This window comes from Vicugna pacos, chromosome 25 (genome assembly GCF_048564905.1).
Source record: "Vicugna pacos chromosome 25, VicPac4, whole genome shotgun sequence".
In the NCBI taxonomy this organism is placed as follows: domain Eukaryota; kingdom Metazoa; phylum Chordata; class Mammalia; order Artiodactyla; family Camelidae; genus Vicugna; species Vicugna pacos.
Genome location: NC_133011.1, coordinates 38736496 through 38761164, shown reverse-complemented (window position 1 = coordinate 38761164; position 24669 = coordinate 38736496). Strand labels below are relative to the sequence as shown.

Sequence of the window (24669 nt, the reverse complement as noted above, 5' to 3'; positions counted from 1 at the left end):
CCTGAGGGGCCACAGGAAGGATCTCCTGACCACATCCCACCGCCCAGTGCCCAGAAGTGACAGTGAAGGAAGGCTGGCAGCAGGACGAGCTGGGGAGGTCCTCAGGCCGGGACCAGGTAAGGAAGAGGACCAGCCCTTAGCCTTGCTGGACACCAGGTCCTGGTACTGTTACCCCATTTCACAGATGGGAAGTTGAGGCTCAGATGGGCAACTGCCAAATGTTCCCAATCAGAAAGGGAGGGAGAAGGGCCCATTCCTTTGTCTGTCCCAGGATCTGTCCTGAATGCATGCTCTGGGCCAGGCCCAGCTCCAGGCTCCAGAGACTCGGTGTAGACATGGGCCCTGGTGCTAGAGTCGCACCCAGCCTTAAACGCTGCCATGTGAGAAGGAAGCAGCAGAGGGAGGCCTGGATAGGACAGAAGGAAGGAGCGGCCTGGGGTAGGGAGCCCGGGGCGGGGCAGGGCGTGGGGAGCAGCCTTGGGCGAGGGCAGCAGGGCCTGCAGCTCTGGGACGCCTGGCCGGGAGGGCCTGGAGGCTCTCAAGGAACTGGTCCTCTGCCAACTCCTGGAGGGCAGGGTCAGCCTGGTCCTTCTCTCCTGGCTCCACCCAGTGCCGTGGAGATGGAGTGAGGCCACGGGACCCAGGATGGCCCTACAGGGTGGCAGGACCAGCAGTGGGCACACATGGAGGGTGGGCCCCTGGACCACAGGCCAAGGCCAGGCAGGAAGGGCCAGGTGCAAGGGAGAGGCTGACCACGGCCCAGCTTTTACCCCGCAAGCAGGTGCAACAGGGCCCCAGAGCAGCTGGAGTGAGTGCCTGGAGAGCACGAGTGTGAGGTGGGCTGTGAGCTCTGCCCCGAGGGAAGAGGAGGGAGCTGGCACCCACGCGCTGGGCGCTAAGAGCTGCTACAACCCAGGACATCAGGCAGAGGGAGCCCCGCGTGGCTGGGGCAGCCGTGAGGTGGGAGGGAGGGGGCTGTCTGGGGAGGCTGGAGAGGCCCAAGGCTCTGGTTGACGTGGGGGAGGGGCAGGGGCAAGGCTCCCTGAGGCTGTGGGTGTCGGGGAGACCCCATCCTGAAACAGGCATCTTGGCATCACGTGAGCAGCCCCTGGGTCTGGGTGCCGGAGCCCTAGGGGCAGACAGTCAGAACCTCAGAGGGGCTTGAATGGCGGCTGTCTGGATCCTGGCGTTGGGCAGAGCCTCCTGTGGTCACTGTGGCCTATTCCCCCTCATCCGTAAAGGCCCCTCCTCACCCAAGGAGGCTTCAGGGAGCTGTTAGGCCAGAGGAGCTGCAGACTAGCTTGGCTCTGAGAGTTGGTGGGGGGCCCAGGGTCCCCCTCCCTGCATAGGCCCAGCTCTCTGCACCACCTGCCCCTCCTCAACCTGCAGCCCTGAGCCATCCTGCTCTGAGTGAGGCTGGGGGCTGGAGGCCCACCCTCTGCGCCTTCACCCCTGCCCATGGGGGAGGGGGCATGGAGGAGCAGGGCGGGGGCGGCCCCCTATCCCAGGAACAAGAGCTGGCCTGGCCTCTTTTCTGGAGGCAGAAGAATGGAGCCTAAGGCTGCAGTGCGGGGGTTTGCTGAGGGCTTCTAGGGTGATAATTGGGCAGCGATTAAATGTTCCTGGAGCAGCAGCTATGGCCTGTCACCTGTCACGGCAGCCCTGTGAGTGTGGCCTCTGTGCAGTGCAGCCTGGGCTCCCCCAAATCCATGTCAGGCTTCCCTGGCATTGCAGAGGGTCCACCAAGGGTCTGGGTGGTCAAGCCCAGCCCTGTCGGCTGGGCTGCCCTGAGATCCCCTCGCCTGCCTGCTCCACCCAGAGAGGGAATGCCCCCCTTCCAATCTCCTGACCGGGGCCACCCAGCTGGTCAGGGGACCTGGGTCTGAATGCTGCCCTCAGGGAGGGGTGGCCCTATCACTCAAGGGCTGGCTCTGGCACCCCCACTGCATGCATGCGCTCACACGTGCACAAACACACACACGCATACACACATGTGCCTGAGTTTGGGCCCTGCCAAGCCGGCTCACTGAGTGCCTTTCCTGACAAAGGCCTTCAGACGCAGGCCTGAGCTCACCCCAGACGTGGTCACAGGCTCAGGGCTACACTCAGGCCCAGAGATGACAGGCCGCGCTCACACGGCACAGACATCTTACACACAGGCACTCGCAGGCCAGGCCAGCAGCCGCCTCCTGCTCTGGGATTCCTGTTCTGGCAGCTTCTCTGCCGGGCTCCCCCTCCCTGCTCTGAGCGGCCCTCTACCTTCCCTCTCTGCCCACCCACCTGCCTTTAATTAGAAATACCAGGAGAGCGATTTGGGGGGAGTTTTTTTGCCAGAAAGACGTTCCCCCTCAAGGGTGGATGCTCAGAGAGGAAAAGGAGGTGACAGATTGGCTCAGGGTGGGGTGCTCCCAGGAGAGCAGGAGGGAGGGGGCCTCCGAGGGGGAGTAGGGAGTGGGGATTCCAGAGAGTGTGGGCACCTATACGTCCTTGAGTGTGAACAAGACATGGGGGCGGGGGGGGGGGCGGTGGGCCTATGTGTGAGGAGGTGGGTGTGGATGGGGGTTGGGGGTGACTGCATGCGGGGACAATGGGTGGGTGGGAGGTATGAGTGCCTGTTGGGGGGATGAGTGTGCGAGGAGGGAGCTCCAAGTGGGGATGAGTGTGCTGTGTGTGTGTGATGGGGAGGGATGCAGGCAGCAGGGCTGAAGTGTCTGGACTGGCGTTGGCTGTGTGTGGCCGTGGGCAGTGACTTGCACTACCTGTGTCCACATAATCGTAGAGCACCTGGGGCCTGTCCCCACCCTTCACGGGGAACCCAGGAGGGCGTCCCTTCCTCGCCACTGTTGCCAGGGAGGCGGAAGGGGCCTCCCTCCCTGGGGGGAATCTCAGCTTCCGGAGCCCCGTTCCTTATATGGTGTTTTGCTTTTCTTGGCCTCTCCTGACTGCATCAGGCTGCCGGCACCTCTCTCCCCTCTCCCCTCTCCCCTCCCCATCCTTTTAGAAGTCTTGGAGCTTCTGACGGGCTTGGCCAGGGATTGGGGGTTCAGGGCCCATACCCTGCAGGGGGTGGCAGGACCCTCCACCTCCTCCACATACCCCTCCCCTGAGGGCAGCTACCAGATTTCCCTGGAGGCACTAAATGGAGAAGTCTTAGGCCTCGGGAAAGAACTGGGAGTGGGGGACCTGGGAGTGGGACACCGGGCAGTCCTGTCCAGCTCTTGCCACAGTCACACACCCAAACCCATGCCAAGGGCCCGGGGAGAGCCGAGGCTGGGGTGCGTGTCCCTCACACACAGGGCAGGACCCACCCGGGGCGGGGACTCCAGGGCCCGGGAGGAGGGACAGACAGGAGTTCAAGGCCATGTCCAGGAAGTCACACCTGACACTGGGGAGCACTTGTGTGTGCACACGCATGTGCACTCGCTCGTTTGCACACGAGGACTCCTTGAAGTCTTCAGCTCAAGGGAAAGGCCTGAATGCCGGTGGTTGCCGGGGTCTCATCTGTGGCTGTGTATCCTGCAAACCCGGACTGGACGGGTGGGGGTCCGAAGCAGGGAGGGCCCAGGAGAGCAGAGTCCAGTACCACCCCACCCCCGGTAGGGAGAGAGGCCACAGGAGGAAGCCCCCCTGAGGCTGGGGGGAGGGACTTCCTCCTTACCTTCGGGTGGGGGCAGCGCAACAACCTGCCTCAGGACGCTCCGGCACACACCTGGTCTCTGCCCACCGCTGGCTGCGGGGGTGTCGCTGGTCCGTCTCCAGCATCGCCCCTCGGTCCAGGGGGGCTGAATGAGTCCGGGGAGGGGGCGGTGGGGAGTTAGTCACCCTGGCCGCCGCCGCCGCGTGTGCAGGGGGTGGGTCCTCCCTCCGCCCGGGAGCGCGCGTGGGCGCGGGGAGGCGGGCCGGCGGGCGGGGGGGCGCGGGCGGGGAGCCTGCGCCTGGGCCAATGGGAGCCGGGGCTCGGCGACGGGGCCGCCCACGGGCCGCGCTGGCAGCATAAAGAGCCGGCGGCCGAGGCTCGGCGCAGAGCTCGGGTGCCTGGTCCTCCCGCGCCGCCGCTGTGCGGAGACGAGCCGGGACGCAGCCGGGACCCAGCCGCTCCTCCGCGGGACCCACCGCCACCGGCAGCCCCGCACGGCCGGCCCCAAGAGGACTTTGTAGCCTGTGCCTCCCGCCTGTCGGAACGCTGAGGCCACCTGCGAGCAGATGGAGCTGGACCACAGGACCACCGGCGGCCTCCACACCTACCCTGGGCCCCGCGGCGGGCCGGTGGCCAAGCCCAACGTGATCCTGCAGATCGGTAAGTGCCGAGCGGAGATGCTGGAGCACGTGCGGAGGACCCACCGGCACCTGCTGACGGAAGTGTCCAAGCAGGTGGAGCGGGAGCTGAAGGGGCTGCACAGGTCGGTGGGCAAGCTGGAGAACAACCTGGACGGCTACGTGCCCACCAGCGACTCGCAGCGCTGGAAGAGGTCCATCAAGGCCTGCCTGTGCCGCTGCCAGGAGACCATAGCTAACCTGGAGCGCTGGGTCAAGCGGGAGATGCACGTGTGGCGCGAGGTCTTCTACCGGCTGGAGAGGTGGGCTGACCGCCTGGAGTCCATGGGCGGCAAGTACCCGGTGGGCAGCGAGCCTGCCCGCCACACCGTCTCCGTGGGCGTCGGGGGTCCCGAGAGCTACGGCCAAGAGGCTGACACCTACGATTACACGGTCAGCCCCTACGCTGTCACCTCGCCGCCGGCCGCGGGCGCGCTGCCGGGGCAGGAGGCCGCGGAGGCCCAGCAGTACCCGCCCTGGGGTCCGGGAGAGGACGCGCAGCCCAGTCCTGGCGTGGACACGCAGATCTTTGAGGACCCGCGGGAGTTCCTCAGCCACCTGGAGGAGTACCTGCGGCAGGTGGGTGGCTCGGAGGAGTACTGGCTCTCACAGATCCAGAACCACATGAACGGGCCGGCCAAGAAGTGGTGGGAATACAAGCAGGGCTCGGTGAAGAACTGGGTGGAGTTCAAGAAGGAATTCCTGCAGTACAGCGAGGGCACGCTGTCCCGAGAGGCCATCCAGCGGGAGCTGGACCTGCCACAGAAGCAGGGCGAGCCGCTGGACCAGTTCCTGTGGCGCAAGCGGGACCTGTACCAGACGCTCCACGTGGACGCGGAGGAGGAGGAGATCATCCAGTACGTGGTGGGCACCCTGCAGCCCAAGCTCAAGCGGTTCCTGCGCCCACCGCTGCCCAAGACCCTGGAGCAGCTCATTCAGAAGGGCCTGGAAGTGCAGGATGGCCTGGAGCAGGCGACCGAGTCCTCCAGCCCCCACCTGCCCCCTGAGGAGGAGAGCGAGGCCCTCACACCAGCCCCCACCAGCGAGTCCGTAGCCAGTGACCGGACCCAGCCCGAATAGAGGGCACTGGATACCTCCACACCCCGGCCACTGTGGCCTTTGCCCACCAGGACTTTAGAGTCAGCTGACCCTGAAGGAGGAACCCTCACCCTTGCCCAGCTGGGCACCCACCTCAGCCTCCCAGCCTGACTCACGCAGACACATGTCATCCAGATGTGGGCAGCGTGCTCCAAACAGCAAAGGAGTCCCCCTTCCCTGCAGGGCCCTGCCCCTTACCCTCCCTCTGTCTGTCTTCCCTGGCCCTGGCTGGCCTGAGCTGGTGACGCCCCCTCCACACTCTCAGGCCATGACAGCTTCCTTATTCTGCTTAATGCCCAGGCCCTCTGGGCACCGAGAAACTAAGAGTCCAGGTGAAACAGGCCGGCAGGCACCAAGCTCAAGGGACACCCCAGAGCAGAAGCCCAGCTGGAAACAGTTCCCCGGTGGCCTGGGCTTCGGGGATGCCCCCTCTCCTGGCAGTCGCCGCGCAGCCGGCTGGCACCCCTGCCGCCACCCACAGCAGCTGGCCAGCCTCAGGCAGTGTGGCTCCCTCCTTCTAGAGGAGAGCCAGAGCCGAAAACGCAGCAGCAGCAGCAGCAGCAGCAGCAGCAGCGGCAGCAGCGGCAGCAGCAGCAGCAGCAGCGGCAGCAGCAGCAGCAGCAGCGGCAGCAACAGACCTGGTGTCCTGATGCCTCCTGGCCCCTCAGGTGAGCCCCTGCCCCATGGCATCACCACCAGGGGGCACCGTAGAGTTGCAAGGGCCCAGGGCCAAGCCCACTTTCCAGGAAAGCCCACCAGAGGCATCCCCAGCAAGGCAGCTGGCCAGCTGCGGTGGGGGTGGTGTGGTGGGGAGGCTGGGAAGGAGCAGAGACCCCAGGGTCAGGGCGAGGGAGCTGGGATGGGAGGCAGGGCTGGGGGAGTTTGCCGAGCCAGCTCTCACATGGACCGTGTTTTCTCTCTCGCCCCGGCACCAGTGATTCACGCCAGCCTGCAGAGGGACCGAGCCCTGCTCGATGACTCACTGTGGCAGGCGGAAGGTCCCACAGGGCCTGAGTCCTCAGACCCGGCTGAGGCAGCGGCCGGCCCTTGGAGCCAGGATAGTGACAACAGGTAATGCCACCTCACCCCTCCCACCTGAGACCCCGTCCCTCCTCCGTCCTCATCAGGGGCCCTTGAACTCCTCCCCAGTGCTCTGGGCAAGCTGAGACGCAGCCCACTGAGACCCCATGGGACCCCGCCCTGGGAGTGCAGCCCCGTGGTGGCTACCACACGTCCTACCTGTGGAGCTCCTCCCAGTGCTCACCCTTCCTGACTGTCTGGCATCTTCCTTTCAGGTCTCCAGGCTCCCCAGAGCCTTGCTGCTGTGCTGGGCACTGCCCACCTCCTCCCCCTGCAAGCTGCCAGCATGGGAGGAGAAGTCCGAGGCCAGCGAGAAGGTGGCCACAGAGAGGCGGGGCCCCAGCAGGGAGCCGGTGGTGAAGATGGGCCAGCGTGAGGGCCAGGGCCTGCCACTGTGCCTGCCCCGCTGGCCGCCCACCTGCCCGCCCCAGGGCCACTGTGGCTGGAGTTGAGGTCGGCTACCCCAGGCTTGGTCTCACTCCCGCTCCAGCCCAAGAATCCCTGCCTACTGCGCGGCCATCCTGTCCTGCCGGAGCTTTCCAAGAGTCTTGGGGCTGAGCTCACAGCCCCTGCCCCTACCAGGTGGCCCCAAGCCCAGCCCCAGGAGTTCCAGAAGCCTTTGCTCCTGGGGCTCATTCGGGCTCTCTTTTGCCCAGGCCTGGACCCCCACCTCCGCCGGCACCAAAACCTTGGTGCTGGCTGGCCACTAATGTCTGCAGCCCCAGCAGGCCTTGGTTGGGGGTCCCCCTTTCTGCCTGTCCCCTGGGGGTTCTCAGATTCGGGGGACTGATATCTGCAGGGAACTCTACCAGCCCCTCCATCCGTGCCCTGCCAGCCCTCCAGCCCCAGATTTTATTTTTGCGCATAAGCCATAACCCATACTCCCGGGCTGGCCCAGGCTGCAGGGAGGCCCCAGGGTCCACGAGAGGGCGTGGCCAAGCTTGCCCTTGTGCCCCCCACGGATCAAGCCTTGAGTGCCTGGCCAGGCTGTGTGTACCCCTGCCACCTCACCTGAAGACAGACCCTTTTTGTAAGATTTTTAATAAAACACTGAAACTTCTTGGCGTGTGAGTGCTGTTTCTCTGCCGGCCTGGGCTGGCTGGCGTGGGGCTATCCCCCACAATTTACCTAATTGGAGAGCTATTCATAATTATATCCTCATTTTCATGATCCAATATCACAGTCAAGGGAGGCCGCTCAGGGTGGCCGGCCCCTGAAACCTGAGGAGTGCAGACTGAAATGTCTCTGGGGGCCTGCAGTGCCTGGGAAGGGCCGTTGGTCACGCCGCGCCGAGGACGGCCCCTGCTGCTAGGGGTGAGCTGGGGCGCTGGAGCTCCTCTGCTGCCAGGACTCGGCCTGCACAGAGGCCTGCGGCCTAGGGGGCTTCTTAGGTTCTGGGGTCGTGGTGCTCTGGGCCAGGTCCCTGCTGGGGGGGCGCCCTGGCGAGTCCTGGAGGCAGATCGTGCACTTGCTCTCTCTGAGCCTCGGATTCCTCATCTGCAAAATGGCTGAAGCAGCACTAAGACAATCCACGCGTGGGCCCCCGACCTCCAAAATGAGGACCATCCGTGCTCAGTGAGGGGTTGCCCTCCCCTGCCTTCGTGGGGGATGTGAGGTCCCTGAGAGCGGGAGAGAGGGCCTGGAGGGGGCTCAGACCCCTATACCAGCTAGTGTTGAATGAGCAGCAGGCCCCGGGAGGCAGATAGTGAGAATGTGTTACAAGGAGCTGGCTCACTTGACTGTGGGGTGGCTGGGCCAGTCCGAGTCCGCTGGGCAGGCTGGAACTCTTGGGCAGGGCTGAGCTGCTGTCCGCTGGTGGGATTTTTTCTTCCTTGGTGAGGACTCAGCTCTGCTCTTCAGGCCTCTCAGCTGATCGAGCCAGGCCCACCCAGATTACCTCGGATGATCTTTACTTAAAGTCAGCTGATGCTGAGGGTCAGACACACCCACAGAAGACCTGCAGAGCAAAACCCAGACAGGGGTCTAAGGGAAAGCCTGGGGACAGCACCCTAGCCAGGCTGGCGTGGGAAAGGGCCCTCACCAGGCTGAGGTCATCGCAGGTGCCCACCACCTGACCCAGATCCTCTCCTCAGAAGGGGCTGCTCTGCTTGGCAGGTGGGGTGCCAGGCCGGGAGGCGCCAGTTCAGCCCTGCCCGGTGGGGCTGCCCCTGCTGAGAGTCACCCCTCAGCCCTCTGCCCCACCACCATTTGTGGTGGAGGAGGATGGAGCCCGCTGGGATGCAGAGAGGGGAACCTGCAGGGAAAGGAAACAGGCGGATGCAGAGAGAACCGCCTGCTGCCAGGAGAGCGTCACCCTCCACGCAGAGAGGGCGGCCTGAGTGTGACGCTCCCTGGTGGCGGGCCGCCTCCTCCCTGTTCTCCTTTATTTCTTTTAAATAATGGAAGTGCTGACAAGAACACGGAAGGAAGTTGACAGGAACAGGAGGCCGGGCGCCATGGTGATGCCGGAAAGGCAGCAGTTTCTCCGGGAGAACTACTACTCCTCACATGGAAAGCTGGAAGTTGGAGACACTTTTTCCTTCTAATAAAAATTTACTCTCTGTAATTGGGTGACTGTGAAAAAGGCAACCTGAACACTTCGAGCCGTTGCGAGAGGCAGCTCTGAGTCTTTGTGTCCCAAGAAAGAGGCCTGAGGGTGGAGTTGGGGCACATGGGGTTGGGGGCCAGACCCCCGCTGACGTCACGAATCCCACAGCCCAGGTCCCAGGACAGGACGCTCCCTGACGCGGGCCTCCCTCCACCCCTCCCTGTCCTGCCCGTCCAGATGCCACAGACCACCGGGTCTCATCTCCTCACTAAAGGGCAGGGAAGCTGAGGCAACAGAGGGGCTGGGACTGGGGGTGGGGGACTGCCAGAAAGCCCCGAGGGGCTCACCCTGCAGACCCCACTTGGTGGGGGGCTTCTGAGTCAGGTGGGCTGGGCTCAAGTCCCAGGGCCCCCTTTCTACAAAACCAAGTCTGCCTACAGAGCTGGTGTGAGGGTGTAAGAGTCTGGTGCCAGCCAAGCAGGTGCTCAGGATGTCACCCGCTGTTGCCTCCAAGGCTCAGCCAGGTCCTAGGGCTCTGGCTTTCATGGCCCATCAGGAAAGGTCTCATTGGGGGTCACCTGATTGGCAGCCCAGGGGTGTAAGAGACTGTCTGCGCCCGGGGGTGGGGGTGGGGCAGAGTCAATCGCTCGCCCACTTGAGGGCTCAAGAGGCCCATCTCACTGGGGTGACAGTGACTCTGGGTCCAAGGTGTGATGTGCGCTCCAGGCCTGCCCCAGACATCAGCCCTGGGCTCCCCATGGCTCCCTCCCTTCTCTGCTTCAATGACCCACACCCAGCAGTCTAGGGCTCTGGTCCCAGAGACAGGAGATAGGAAGCAGGCGGCTGGGGGCACCTAACTCACAGGCAGGCAGGCCACTCCCCGTGGTGAGGCCCTAGGTGCCCCCAGGTGTGCCCAGCCCAGGGGGTTGGGACAGGTCTGGCTCAGGGATGCAGGGCCCTGCCCCTCCTGGGACATCTGCTGTTTTCCCTCCCCCAGGACACTGCCCTCCTCCAGGCCAAGCATTTCCCCCACTGCCAGCACTGAGGTGCAGCACCCAACTCTGCCTGCAGAGAGGAGGCACAGGGGAGCTGCCAGGGCTCTCCACGATGGAGCCCCCACTACAAGCCCCCCGCACTATGGGCCCCCTTCCTCAACCCCATCTTCCCAATGCCAAAACGGAGGCTCCGGGAGGTGTGGGGCCCGGCCCAGGACTGTAGTGAGCCAGCCAGACACCTGCCCTCCACGCCCGCCTCCTGGAAGATGCTAAAATCATGACTCGCTTGAAGGGATGTTGCTGAAGCACAGGTGTCTGACTCTGAGATCCACGCTGACTCTCCCACTGAGGCTGCTGCTTTTAAGTCTGCTTTTCTTGCTGTTGGGGACAAAGGAAGAGGCAGGTACTGAGTTTGCAGTGGCCCTGCTGAGGGTCAGAGGACTGCCTAGAGGAGGACAATGTGCTTTCTGGTCCCGCTGACCTGTCCCCACTAACCTCTCCCCTTGGCCACTCATGCCCCCTGCTTCTGACCAGTCACCGATCCCTGGCCCTGGCTGCCCGCCGGCCTGAATTATGAGGCTCCCCACGTGCCTCTTCCTCCCTTCCGGCCCCCCCAGGCCACCCCCACCCCTGCAGACCCGCCAGCACTGCTCAGGGGCTCTCCCACGCTGCCTGCGGAGCTCCCAGCTGGCACCTCCTTCCTCAGCAGTTGGGGCGGACCGCATACATTAGCCTGTTTCCTCCAGGAGGGAGGCCAGGCAGTCCCAGTGCCCAGCCTTCAGCTCCAGGGGTCCCAGCTGTGCGGGGTTGGGGGCAGCTGCAGGGGCTCCTCTGGCCCTCAGCCACCACTCCTCTCTGTGCTGGAGCCTCAGAGCTGGAGTGGCCTCTCCTATGGATGGGGAAACTGAGGACCAAGAGAGGTGGGGAGTCCTCAGGTGAACCAAAGGACTTCCTCTGCATCTGTGCTGGCCTCAGGCTGAGCCCGTGGGCCGGGTGATAAGCTGATCAGGCAGCCGGGGTTCCTTCCTCCAGCCCCAACCCTGGGTCCCACATGCCCTCTGTCGCCCTGAACAGGCATCACTCCACCCACCCAGACTAGCACCCCTCTCTTAAGTGCTCCAAACTGACCCTACAGAGGACCTGACAGCCCCAGTGCTGACCCCAGGCCACCTAGGGGGAAGTTGGGAGAGCAGTGTGGCCTGGGGCAGGCCTGAAGCCGAGGGCCCTGGGGCGGGCCTGAAGGCTGTGGAGTGGCCAGGGTGCAGCCTTTCTGGAAGTGGGGAGCTGTGGGCAGGGCAGGGGTGCTCTCCCCAAGCCCCTCCCTGGCTCGCCAGTCCTGTCGTCTCTCTGCACCCGTGGATCCGCCTGACGCTGCATCTCTGCCCCCAGCCCAGGCACCCCCCTCTCATGCCGCCCCCATCCCAGCTGGGACCCTTGGGAAGGCTTAGCCTCCCTGACCCCACTGCCCTAGCCCTGCCTGCCTTGCCCACTCAGCCCCACTCCCGCGGGGCACGCGGGCCACAGATAACCGGTGGTCTCATCTGTGGGCATCTGGAGCCACACTCCTCCGATCTCTTCCTGGAGGCCAGATTAGCGTCTCTGCCCACTCAGCATTCAGCGCTCAGTTCTCCTGGCCCAGCACCCTCCAGGCCAGAGGCCTGCGATTGTTTTTCCTTTCTTATACAATGTTTTGTGTTTTCCTGGGATTCCAAATAGCGCCTTTCTCTTGCTCTACTTACCACGACCGCACACTTGCTCCCCCTTCCCAGAGGCGCCACTGTATAGGATGTCCTGCCAGGGTCCGCTTTTGTGTTTGGCTTGTGTTGCTTTGTTTCCTGGAGATCCCCCACCCCACCTTCCTGGAATAATTATCTTTAAGAACAAAATCTCTGACCAGGATGCTGCTAGGTCCTGCTCTCTAAATGTCTCCCACGGCCTCTGAGTAAAGCCCAAATTCCAAGCCAGCTTCCAGGGCCCAGCAGTGGAAGGTGACGCCCATTCCCCAGATCCAGTCCTGCAGATGTCCTACCCACCTTGTCCCCTCCTTGTACACCCACCCCCTGCCTCTGCCTCTGCCTCCTCTCTCCAGCCCTCTGGTCCCTCCTCATCCTGCCAGGCACTGTCCTTCCAGAATCCCTTAGAGGCAAGCCTCCTGCATAATTCTCTCCCCGATGCCTGCCCGCCTGCCCGCCGCCTGGCTCTCATCAGCTGTTTCCTGTCCCCACCTCTGGCCACCCAGCACGGCTGCAGGATGGCTCCTCCCTCTGAGCCGCATAGGCCCCACCTCAGTGACCTCCAAGCACGACCTCCTTAGCTCAGGGCCAGAAAGGGCCAAGGCTGCCTGATGTCCGTCCTTGAGCCCTTCCCATGTCCACAGCTGGGCCCCAAGCTCGACTGCGACCGAGGAGGCTCCTTGGAGGCAGCCGGGGCTCAGGCAGGAAGGGCAGAGCAAGGTGCCGGTCACTGTCCTGTCTCTGACCTGTAGGCCCGGCCGGAGCTTGCCAAGCTGGGGCTCAGGGCGCCTGAGGAAGGAAAGTTTTTCTTTAGAGGTTGTTCCCCAAAGATGGCAGCTTCTTGAGTGGAGGAGGAAGCCCCATCTTGAGGGGAACCAAATAGCTCAGACCAGGGACCTCAAGGCACTCTCAGACACCACCCTGGCCTACCTCTCTGGAGGCCCTGCTGGGAGCCACGAAGCTGCCCACAACACTCCCACCTCCACCCTTCTGCAGGGAATGGCCACTGTCTGACGAACTCCTATTCATCCTTCAAAACCTTGCTTTCGTCCTCTCCTTCATGGAAACCTCCCTGCCCCCCATTTTTGATGCCACCTCTCGGACCCTCCCCTGCTCTCATCCTAGCAGTTGCCTGGTGCTCCCTGAGGACAGAGGTTCCCACGTCAGCCCAGCGCCCCCTGCTTACCCTTGTGCCTGCCAGGGGCCACGCCTCCCCAGAGGCCCTGGGCTCCATGCTCCTGCTGCTGGCTTGTCTGGCGTCTTCCGTGCCAGGAGTCTGGGCTGTGAAGGAGTCTATTTTTAGTCTTTGTTATCCCCGTAATTATCTTGTCTCTGTTTTGCCCTGGTGCTTGGTACAGTTCTGCCAGAAAATGTTAGCCTGTCTCTCTGCACTCAGGGGAAATAGGGATGAGGGGGACCCCTGGAGTGGGAGGTTGTCAGCCGTGGTGGTCAGAGACCCTCCTCTGATCACATCCTCCTGTCCACTGCAGGAGACAGAGGCACTACTTAACAAAGGCCAGGAGGGCCTGACAGGAAGTTCTGACATCTCCCAGCTAGAGGAGACCGGGCATGGGGAGGGTGGCTGGGAGTTCCAGACTGTGGGCCCCCCTTGTGCCCCCACCGCCCCAGAAACAACCTGGTGGAAGGGGTGCACTGGAACTGTTTGCACTAGTGAGAATTCAGACCTGACCTTGGGGACCAGAATCACTTCTCTCTGATTCCTGGATGAAGCAAGAGCTTGTGGTCCACTCAGACCCCTATCTCTCCTGGAGCTCTGTCCTTGGTAAGAAGGAACCCTGTGTTCATGTGCTCCTTGAAGCCTGTGAAGAGACCCTACCTGGGATTTGCTTCTTTCAGCTCATGGAGGAAAACCCATTGCTATGCAGGGCATCCCCGTCGAGAACAGATGGAGTGTGGGCACCCGCACAGCCTGGAACTGGGATTCTAAGTCCTTCTTATGCTGCAGGTAGGCACCTGTGGGAAGGGGAACATGGAATGAGGCTTCTCAACCAGTGGGGATGGGCAGGTGACACACCCGAGGACCTGGGGCCAGGACCCACCCAGGACTCCAGCTCTCAACCCCCAGACCACAACACATCCCCTAAAATCTGACTCCTGAGGTTGTTGGGTAGCCCTGCTCCTGAGCCTTCTTTGCCCCCCTTGGCTGGTTTTCAAGGCCCTTTACCTGTTTCACCCCAACCTCCCACCCCCCATCCCCATGGCAACCCACACCTAGGATTCTGACACGCTGCCCAGCGGCTTTGCTTGGTTTCACCTGTCCCCTGCCAACTGCTCCCATCACAGCCCCAGTCCTTCCATCACCTGCAGGTGGAGACCTGGGCTGCCTCCTCCAAGAAGCTCCCCATGATGCCCCCTCTCATCCAGGTGAGCCCAAGCAAGACAGTCCCCCCAACAAGGCACCTGCGTCACAGCCCTGCCCTCGTCCTGCCCGTCTTCCCCCTGCTGGGACAGCAGAAGGCCTTCCAGACTGGCTCTCCAGGCCTCCGAGACCTGCTAACCCCTCCCTCCCCGTGGGGCTCTCCTCGCACACCTGGCCTGGCCACCCCCAAGATGGACTCAGTCACCCTCCGCAGGCCCGTCCTCTGCCAGCAGTGCCGTTCTGCAGCCAGCGCTGGCCAGTGCATGTTTGTGTGAGTGATGGACAGAGGTGCCCTCAGCCCAAGGCTGGGCCATCTCTCCAAGGTTATTTCTCTCTGAATGCTCATTTTTTAAAGTTGTTGTTCTTTATTTAGTGTCTCTGCATTTCTACTCTTCTCCCCTCCCCCACCATCTCAGTGTTGCCATGGGAACCAGGCTGTGGTACCCACAGCATCACTGATGGATGGGTTTCAGGGGCACCTGTGTGTGTGTGTCGGTATATGTGTGTATATGTGTCGGTACGAGTGTGTGTGTACCTGTGCGTGTCTGCTTCCATGTGCGTGTGGCAGGGTTGGGGGTGCTTGAGAACGGGCCCTGAGGGCTCATGATTGGGATCAGGAGGTCCGGAGAGGGGAGGTGGTTATTAGAAACCACACTCTTGTGCTATTCTAGCACCCGTATCAGGGGCGCACCCCCATCACTGTGACCCTCCCTTTTCTCACTCCGAGTTGTCAGCCCCTGGCCAGGTCATCGGCATCTGGGAAGGCTGCAGCAGCAGCCTCCTCGGGTCCCCACGCCCTTGATGCTGAACCCCCCCATCCCCGCTCTGGCCTCTAGGGGAAGCCTCGCAGCCCTGGCTGACTCCCCCTCCCTCTCGTGGCTTTGTGACCACGTTTGGCCTGTCTCCCCAGAAGTACACGGGGTGACTGCAGGCCATGGTCATGATCAGATTCAGATTCACTGAGGACCAGTCCTTGCTGCCCCCTCGGCTCCGCTCCTCCCATCCCTGCGGCAGCAGCATTGGTTACGGGGTGATTTGTCAATTGCCAGAGCCCTCCAGCCTCTCTCGGGACACAGGACACAGGACGCACGGGAGCTGAGGGGAGAGGGGCTCCCAGCCAGGGTAGGGGCGGGCTGGCATCACTGGCTCTGTGCCCGCAGTGCTGACAGCAGCCCTTGCCTGTCACCCAGCCTCCCGCCCACCTGGGAGCTCCGTGCCTGGAATCCCGATGAGCTGCGTGGGCAGGAGAGGAGAGCCTGGGGGCTGGGCCGCCCTCCTCCCGCCTCCCCCTCCGGCCCGGCTGGTGGGCTGGTGCTTGGGGCCGGAATATGGGCCAAGGGGGCTGGTGGGAGGGTTGAAGAGCCAGAAAGTAGATGGGGGTCTCATCTCACAGCAGGGCCCTGGCCCCCATCAGATGAGGCTTCCAGGGCAGGGCCGTGCCATCAGTCCTGTTCCCCTCACCGGCTCCGCACACCTGACAAGGGGTCATCCTGATGGCGCCTGCCCAGAGGCTGGAATATCTGCAGTGCTGGGTCATATTTTGGTTAGATTGGGTTAGATAAAATCTGATTAAAATTAATTCATCTCTTTATTTTTTTTATCGCAGCTACTAGAACATGGAAAATCACATTTTCGGCCCACTCTGTTTCTGCGTATAGTGCTGCCCACCAGCCCAGGGGAGGGAGGACCAGCCAGGGGAGGGGGACCAGCCCAGGGGAGGGGGGACCAGTGAGGGGAGGGGGACCAGCCCAGGGGAGGGGGAGGGAGGACCACGGGGGCTGCTGGGATGGGTCAGGAGCAGGGCTGGTCCAGGGAGGACCTGGGGCAGTGGCGGGGGCTGGTTTGCTGATGCTGACCGCCCTGGGGGAAGGCTGAGTACTGGGGGTCCCTGGAGTTCTGACATCCCCACCTGTCAACCAGGGATCCCTGGGGACCTCAGAGGACTCCGAGTTCTGGGAAATCCTCCACCCGGTCTCCGGTCTCCGAGGTGGCCAGAATCTCTGCAGGGTGCTGTTCCAGAGCCTGAGGCCCTGAGCAGTCGTTGCCGGTGAGTGGCTGAGGACAGGCCACCCTCTCCCCTCTCAGCGGTGGCTCCCAGCAGCAGAGGCCAATTCCACTCTCATCTGACAGAGGCCTCCCTCCCAAGTCGCAGCCGTGGTGTGGGGCTGGATGGGGCTCTGGCAGCCCCGTGCGCGCCTGCCGTGCCTCCCTGCCTGCATGAGGGTTCCCAGCCCGGGCTCTGCTGGTGGGCCGTCCTGTTGCACCCTGCTCTCCCTCCCTGTTCCTTCCTGCCTCCTGGGCTCCGAATGGCTTCCCCAGTGGCCCATCCTACTCAGGCCTCAGCTACCCTGGGCTTCAGTGTTCCCTGCAGTCTCCCTGACACAGGGGCTCTGAGCCATGGGTGGTGTTTCCTGCCCCAGACATCCAGGGACACCCCCCCGTGGCCACCACCCCCCGAGCTCGGGTCAAAGATATAAATCCAGGGGCCTCGCCCCAGGCAGGCTCAACATGACTCTTTTCGGGGCAGAAAGGAGGCACCTGAATTTCAGGCCCTCGGAGGGGCTGCCCTCCCCTCCTGCTAGGGAGGAAACCACATGACCCCATGCCTTTGGCCGGGGTGCCCTGGTGGGCAGTCGGGCCGTTCTCTCCCCTGGGGTGGTGTGTGTGGTCTTTTTGTTCCCCTGAGGCCCCTGTGGGACTTGGCCTAGGAGCCATGGATGCCTTTAGCGCCCACCTGGATGGTGACCATTTGGTCCAAAGAGGTGCCCCTGTATCTGAGCAGGAAGGGTCCAGGGAGGGGTAGGTCTGGGGGCCCAGCCCACAGAGGGGACCCTTGCTCATGGGCTCCCTGTCCCTGGGCCTTGGACACCAGGGCTGGTGCAGGGCTTCTGCCACCCCTCCTGTAGGGGACTTCCTAACCAGACGCCTACCTCCAAGATGCCAGCTGTTCAGAGCTCCCAGCGTTGGGCTGCCACGTTCCCTGTGCCTGGGCCCCAGCCCCACCCTCTCTCTGCAGGGACCACCTCCCATGGCACCAGAGAGGGTGGCCCACCGCCCCAGGTGCCCCCCCACCACCTCGGAGCTGCTTGCGCTGACAGTTGCAGAAAGCCGCCAAGAGGCAGACGGTCCAGCCCACGGGGCGCACGGTCAGTAGGTGCCTGCTGCGCCTGTCAGTCCATCGCAGCATTGCCCCCTCCCTGCATGTTCCCTGGATTTCCCTTTGAGCTGGTTGAAGTGTTTTCCTGGGTCCCTCATCAGTGAGTGAAGTAAGAGGTCTGACCTGTGCACGTTTCATCATTGGCCAAAAATCCAGAGGGTGGGCTTCCCTTCGCCCACAGCGACCTGGCCTTGTTTAACCTCAGCCTCCCTGGCACCCCACCCGCGGGGGCCCCAGGCCTCCCTGGGGGGCCTCCCTGCAGGGTCCTCATTCCCCGGCTCCTGCCCCTCCCTCACCTCTCATCCCGGACGCCTCTGCAGCCCCTGCCTGGGCCGTTTGCTGCTGCTGCCACAGCTCCGTGATGTGGCCCCAGATCGCAGGCGCCCCGAGGTGGGTGGGGTCTTGGGTGTTCCAGGACCGCCTCATTCCTCCCTCAACTCCCGCTCTCTCATCAGGACCAGGCGTAGGGCTCCAGCGCACCCCGCCCCAAAGTTCTGCACAGCTCTGGGGTGCGTCAGGCCTTCGCAGCGTGCTCATGGTCCCTCTCATGTGGCACCCCCTCTTTGCAGTGTCGTCTCCCCTCCTGCAGTGTCCCCTCCTCCTGGGGTGTCCCCCCTCCTGCAGCATCCCCCCTCCTGCAGTGTCCAGAGCGGAGACTCCCCACCGGCATCCACTCCCCATGAGCCAGGCTTGCTCTTGACGGTGAGACTCCCTCTAGGTGTCAGGCCTGGCCACAGCGGCCACGCAAACACCAGCTCTAACCATTCCATCCACTCACCCACCCACCCCCTCGCTTGCTCATTCATTCAACACTTACTGAGCATCACAATGTGCCAGGAAATTAAGACAAGTACCACTTTATTCCAAGCTTCTTCAAATCTTCCATTTGAGAGAGACCAGAAAGGGGGTGAGAGCCTTCGCGGAGCAGATGATTCGGCCACAAGGGCAAAGAAACAGAGTGGGGGCGCCATTCGTCCGGGTCCTGAGCTGTGGCCGCTGGTCAATGGTGCGACAGACTGAGCACCCCTGGCCAGCACGGGTCCTGGTGGTGGACAGTCTCTGCCACCATGCAGCTGCGGGATGCACTGAGGAGGGACAGTCTGTCTGAGGACAGCCGGGCATCGCATCATTCGCCCTATTTAGTTCCCACGTGACGTGACGGCAGATGAATGCACAGGCTCAGAGGGAGGCCCTTCCCAGGGCCTGCAGCCCAAAGGGACAGAGCTGCCCGTTTCCCAGATGTCCTCTCCCTCCTGGGGTCAGCCTCTTGGACTCTGCTCCCCACCCATCCCTTCCCAGGCCTCCTTCCTGCCTGCATCCTGGGCTGGGGGGCGTCTTGGGGGAGGCCCTCCTTGGCTGCCCAGTGCACAGCCCCACCTAAATGGGAGCCGCTGGCCTCACTGGGCAACTGCCACGTGCATGCCAGGCCCTCAGTCATCTTCACAGCCCCACTGGGGAATCCCGCTTCACCAGGAACAGGCATAGACTCTTGTGCTGTGTCCCAGGTCACTACAGGACCAGCCAGAGGTGACCCCAGTGTCCAGCTCAGAGCCAAGCACCTGGTGGGGCTCCTTCCAGTGGGCTCTGGGCAGCAGGTGAGGTCCAAGCAGGTTCCAGGTGGACAGTACCCACTTCTCCACCTGCTGCTCACTCACCCCTTTGCATCTTCCCTCCCCAACCTTGTCCAGGACCCCTCTTTTACTACTAGGCTTCCGTCAGTTGGCCTGTGTGGGGACCCGCTGAGATGCTGCAGGGGGAAGGGACAGGTGAGGACAGGCCGGCTCTGTGGTCCATTCTCAGGGTGGACTTCCTCCCCAGCAGAGTGACGCGGGGACTCCTGAGCCGTAGCTGGCTTGGTTGCAGCCAAAGGACCAGAAGGCTGGCTGTGACGGCCGGCACGGGGCCTGTCCCGGGCCACCAGCAGCAGCCGGACCAGGAGCCCCTGGAGACAGCACTCCCGTGTCCGCTGTGTTCCAGGGGCCCGGCTCAGCCTGGCTGTGCTGGGCTCTCTTTTCAGGTTTGTTAAGTGAAGGGAGGGAGGAAGACAGGCTTGGAGTGAGGAAACAGACCCTTCTCCAAAACAGGCTTGGATCTGGCCGTGCGGCTCCCCTGCGCAGACCCCTCCCCAATCCTCCTTCGTCCTGAGGTTAAGGCCTCACGGCTCCTGCAAAGCCAGGGGCGCCTGCGCTCCCAAGAGCTCGGCCTGTGCTCGCCTCCGCCAGGAACTCCATGCTCCTGGGGCCCCTCCAACTTGTGCTCAGCCTGCTCCTTCCTCTTTTCTGCCCGAACGTCGCCGTTTTCCCATGTCCCCACTCCGAGGACAGTGGCTGCGTCATCTCCCAGCCCTTTTCTCCCCACCCTCCCAGCCCCTACCTGACAGCCATGCTCTTCTCACGGTTCCAGGTTTCTGTCATGTTTCTGTGCCCGGTGCTGTCCTGGTGCTGCAAGTGCTCAGTCAGTCTTCATCACAGCCCCATGCGGCAGGTGCTATTTCGGTGGGGAGGCAGATGCGCAGAGTGGCTCAGCAACCTGCCCGAGGCCACACAGCACGTGGGAGGGGCAGATGTGAGTCTGAGCTCGGGGCAGAAGGGGCCCTGGGGGCCTGCACCACCACTGGGTTGACCATAGGAGCCGCCAGCTCAGGACCAGGGCCGCTTGGCCGTGAGTGCCCCAGCTCTTACGTCCCGTGTCCCTTCCTAGCTTCCCCTGGCAGCCCCTGGAGTGGCCCCATCCAACTTCTCCCTCCCTGTCCCAACCTGGCTCCATTCCTGCCCTGCTGATCCAGCCCTGGGGGTTTGGGATGAGAATCAGGAGGCAAGGGGAGGGAGTGAGACAGGAGGGGTGTGGGGTGGGAGTTGGGGGGGGCTCTGAGGAGACAGACACAGGAGCAGCTGGGGCCTGTGTGGCTGGGAGCCGAGGGGAGGAAGTCCTTTAGAAGTGCTTCCGAGGAGTGGGAGAGGCCTGGATCTGGTGGGGGCCCCTCGACACATGTGCTGTCTGCTGGCCTGGGCCTCATGGACACCCAGAGTGACCTCGAGTGACCAGCTGAATCGAGCGGAAGGAAGCAAGGTGGCCCAGTGGCTTCAGCCCGGCTCGGCCTCCGCCAGGCTGTCCCATGTGACCCTCCCCAGATCAAAACCCTGTTTGCCACCGCCCTGCTCTGAAACCACAGAGGCTCCCTCTGGCCAGAGACAAAACCTAAATCCCAAGCCCTGCATTTTAAAAGGCCAGCAACGCACACCCTCTGCCACGTGGGCCACGTGCCTCCCACCCCACCAAGCACCTCCTTGCAAACACACGTCCACCCCGCCCCTGGGACTGGCTCTTGCCCCCTCCTGCCTGCCCTGAGACCCTCGGGGTCTTCCAGCTCCACGCCTTTGTGCGCCGCTCCCTCTGCTGTGGTACCTCTTCTTTCCTCAACATCTGGCAAACTCCTACCTACGCTTCAAACCCCAGCTCAAATATTCCTTCCTCTGCAAGGCCTGACCTGAATCTCTCAGGCAGAAACTGGTTCCACTGGGAGCCTGCCTTTTTGAATGGCTTTCCGTCTGTGAGTCTGTCTCCCCCCCAGGCTGTGGGCCCAGAGGGGCACAGACAGCCTCGCTCACGTCCTTTCCTCCGTTTCCCAAGCCGATGGGGACAGTACATTCCGGGCTCTCAGCGATCACATTTGAATAAGTGAGTCAGACGGTGCCAGCCTGCCACAGGGAGCCGCGGGCCGCAGCGGGCTCAGCAGAGTCTGTCTCGCCCATCCTGTCTCGCCGCCAAGATGGGATCTTTTTGAAACTTGAGTTCCTGGCAGCCTCCGCCGTCCTGCCTGCCCCAGCTCCCCCAGTGAGGACCACGGGCTGCGAGGAGCAGAATAATCAGTTAGGGTGAGCACGGTGGGACCTTGGGCAGAGCCGGCACCCCGTGAAGGGAGCACACTGGACCCCCAGGTCCCCAGCGTCCGCAGGGACTGCGGCTCGGTGACCAAGGGCTCTCATCCTTCAGGGACTTCCTCGGCCCCCAGGACACCTCTGGGTCCGGGTGGCCATGCCCCCGTGCACTCTCCCCAGTGCTAGACCTAGATTTCCACATACCCAACTCCAGCTGTCCCAGCTCGTGGCGACAGGAGCACACGGAGGGGTCAGAGCCCAGCTCTGGGGCAGGAGATCCTGGCGACATGGGGGGTGAGAGGCTCTCCTCCGGTCTCCCTGCGCCCTTCAGTCTGTCTTTGCCCTTCGTCTTGCCCCGAGCTGCCCAAAGATGGAGCCTCTTTCCAGAAACACTAGGTCCACCCCAGCTTCTCCCTTGCAGGGGTGCAGTGCCTCCTGCCCGGGCACTCAGAAGTGCTTGTCCTCGGCTGGCCACAGCGTGGCTTGTCCCCACCCCTCAGCATGCTTGTCCTGCCACCCGCTCACCTCTGGGTCGCACCAGCGCAGCCTCTGAGACACCCCTGCCCCGCCGCTGACGTGGAGCGGGCCACACTGCCCCTCACGCCTGTCCTCCATCCGCCCTCTGCCTGCCCTCCACTCACTCCCTCCGCTCCTCTCATGTCACTTCCCTGAGAGCTCCAGGCTCCTCTGTCCCTCTCCTGCCTTCCCCAGGAAGCCTTCTTGGGCTGTGCCAGCTCTGTGCTCACCCCATGGCGAGGGCTGTCCCCAGCTTGCCCAGACCTCTGGATCCTTTATCCCTGGTCCCCACCATAGGCATCTGGACTCTCCTAAGAATCACCCCTTATGCCCTAGTTACCCACCAACATCTGTCACCTCCATCCCAGGGTCCCTGAGCCTCCGTTTCCCCTACTTCCCCTCCCTTCCTCCTCTCAGGACCCATTCATCTAGGTTGGTTGAGGGTGTAGGGCAGAGCTGTCTGGGAGCCCGGGGGGGCAGATATGGCCTTCTCCTTGGCCTTGGAAGGGGAACTGAGCTAAGCAGGGGTGGGGCCTCTGCAGGGCTTGGGGGCTTTAAGCCCCTCAGGGCTCAGCTGGCTAGTCAGGCCCCTGGGTGGGGACTCGGCAGGGGGAAACTTCTAAACTCTCCTCCAGGAAGGGGCCCCAGTGCCTCCTCTGATTAGCACTAGGGCTGCACCCTTTGATTCAGACCCCCCCACCCCCTGCCCTGAACCAGCCACCGGGCAACTTGCTTTGCCTTAGAAGGGCTGCTCCTGCCCGCGTCCTTCCCTGGTGCTCAGAGATTCAGAGCACAGGTCCCCAGTCCCCACGTATCACCAGGGCCCTCAGCTCAGCCCCTGTCTCAGGTGGCCTCTGTCAGCATGGAAATGACACCAGCCTCCAGGAGGCCCAAGGATTGGGGTGCCGATTCAGATCTGGAACCTCCAAAGATGACGCTTCCTTCGGGGTCATGTGGCCCCACTGTGACCTGGGAGGTCTAGCTCTATCCCGCTGAGATCTGGGGGGGTCGGGGGTCTTCACGAGTCCCCCATGACACACACCCAGGCCCATCCAGATGCACCTGACAGTGGTGAATGGTCATGCCACCAGGTCCAAAGGGTTTGCGGATATCGGGAAACCTGCGTGTCCCTGCAGTGTCCCAGAGCCTGGAGTGGGCTGCTTCGGGGTCCTTTAGCCTCCCCCAGATACCCGCAGAGGTCACAGTGAGCCCACGGGGCCTCATCTGGGAGCAAAGGGCCCGCATGGAGAGAGTGGACAGCGAAACGCCTTCACCCTGAGGGCTGCAGCCTTCAAAACGGCCCCCACATTGCTGCCACACCCCTGGAAGCCGCGTGCCGGGTCTCTCCATGCACAGACTGGGGGCCGCGGCTCACGCCTCCCGTCCTCCCCGAGCCTGGAGTTCACCTCCCCAGGGTGCTGCCGGCGTGGGGGGGCACTTATCGTGGAAACCTCCCAAGTGACCCTCTCATGGGCTCCCTCGGGGCCACGTCTCATGTGCCTCTCGCTGGCGTCCACGGGGCCCGAGTGTACGGGTCATTCTTCTCTGCTTCCTTCTTTGTCCACCGGCCTCCCTCAGCCTTGAGCCACCTACAGGGCCACCTCCACGCGGCTCCTCTGTCCTTGGACAGGTAGGGCCCCTGTTTAATCTCAGCCACGTGCAGCTCTGAGGTTTTCTCAGCCCCCAGAATCAGAGAACCCCTCTGCTGGGCAGAGGTTCTCTCCACAGCGTCTGGACGCCAGTTAGGAGCCGCGGTCACTCTCTGTGGACAGGCAGAGGGTTCCCAGAGAAGCTACCCCTTCAGACTGCAACAAAGAAGGCGAGGAGGTATAGACCCTATTAGGGAGCTGCCCTGTCCTGGGAGGAACTGTCACGAGCCCCAGGGAGGCAGCTTCCTGGGAGGAGGGGACTTTCAGTCCCAGAGCTCTGTCAGGGGTGCGGGGCAGGGAGGAGGGTTCCCCTAATTTTCCAGATCCCTCAGGGAGTACATGCAGGAACAGGGCTATTTCTGCCAAGGCCCCTCCCCAGGAGGTGGCAGTTGGTGTAGCCACACCCCCAATTGCCCTGCACGGTTTGGCTGGTGGAGGTGCCGCCACCCCTGAGGGAAGCAGCTGCTTTTCTGCTCTTGGGCTCTTGGAAGCCTGAGCCCTGGGTCAGGGAGGCGAGGGAGGGGCCGTGCTCCCTGGAAGGACCCAGCGAGCCCAAACCCATGGAATGAATGCAGGCAGGCAGCACCCAGTGCTGGCGGTGGGGACATGCGTCCAGACCCTCCTGCTGGCCCACAAGAGCGGGTGGGGCTCCAGGGAGAGGAGCCAGGGTGGCAGGGACTGTCCTCGGGCCACCACCTTCTTGGGGACCTGTCTGTGTGCAGGGGTCCTTGCAGCCTCCAGACAGGGTCCTTCTGGGCCCCAGAGAAGCAAAGTCGGGGCCACACCCCTGGAAGTCCCCTCAACTGTCACGAGCAGCGGTTGGAAGGTGGAATTCTTAGGCTGGGGCGGCCGTTGGGAAGCAGCAGCGGTGACTTCAGGAGCCCTGGGACAGAAATCGACTCACAGAGGGGTCTTTTGGGAGGTACCCCCCACCCTCACCACCTGAAGTCCCCACGCCAGCCCCTGCCCCTTTGGCTGTGGAGGGGCTGGTGCTGGTGGGGAGAGGCTGGCCGGGGAGGACAGCAGCCCCCCTGGCCGAAGGCAAGCTCACTGCCCATCGGGTCTCCCAGCATCGCCAGGCCCCACCACCAGCCGCCGTTTTGGGCTGCTTTGCTCAGAGAGTGACTCCCGCTTGCTGCCGCTGGTGATTTCTGACGGCGGCCTCAGTCTGTCCACTTCAGCTCCCCTCAGTGGGCCCTCCTGCCCTCCAGACAACCTTGAGGCCCCATACACCGCTCCCGGCCAGAGCTGCTGGGCTTCGGGCCACGCGGCCTGGCTTGGCTCCGACCCTGTGAGCTCACGGAAGCCCTCAGCACCTCCC

General features: G+C 63.2%; 2 protein-coding genes and 1 long non-coding RNA gene across 13 annotated transcripts in view; 2 read left to right on the top strand and 1 right to left on the bottom strand.

The window, feature by feature from the left end:
- The first annotated feature begins 4037 nt into the window (after positions 1-4037).
- Positions 4038-7539, top strand: ARC (activity regulated cytoskeleton associated protein). Its single transcript, XM_072949403.1, has 3 exons — positions 4038-6080; positions 6348-6483; positions 6708-7539. The coding sequence occupies exon 1, from the start codon at positions 4204-4206 to the stop codon at positions 5392-5394; it is 1191 nt and encodes a 396-aa protein (XP_072805504.1). The 5' UTR covers positions 4038-4203; the 3' UTR covers positions 5395-6080; positions 6348-6483; positions 6708-7539.
- Positions 7540-18146: 10607 nt separating this feature from the next.
- Positions 18147-24184, bottom strand: LOC140689331 (uncharacterized). The gene is made up of 3 exons (XR_012064257.1): positions 24045-24184; positions 19679-19792; positions 18147-18390 (listed from the first exon to the last, which is right to left on the bottom strand). It is a non-coding gene; the product is annotated as an uncharacterized lncRNA (long non-coding RNA).
- Positions 24129-24669, top strand: part of LOC107034264 (maestro heat-like repeat family member 5) — a 36216-nt gene continuing 35675 nt past the window's right edge. For 9 of the 11 annotated variants that reach the window (XM_072949840.1, XM_072949838.1, XM_072949837.1 and 6 more), the window contains exon 1: positions 24131-24270. The gene's annotated coding sequence lies outside the window, so the exon portion shown is untranslated. Of the gene's footprint in view, positions 24271-24669 lie in introns of all 11 variants that reach the window. The other 2 variants (XM_072949845.1, XM_072949844.1) reach the window with 2 other exon arrangements.

What these genes read in the sequence shown, in the direction of transcription:
- ARC (XM_072949403.1), top strand. Translation starts at nt 4,204, where the DNA reads ATGGAGCTGGACCACAGGACCACCGGCGGCCTCCACACCTACCCTGGG.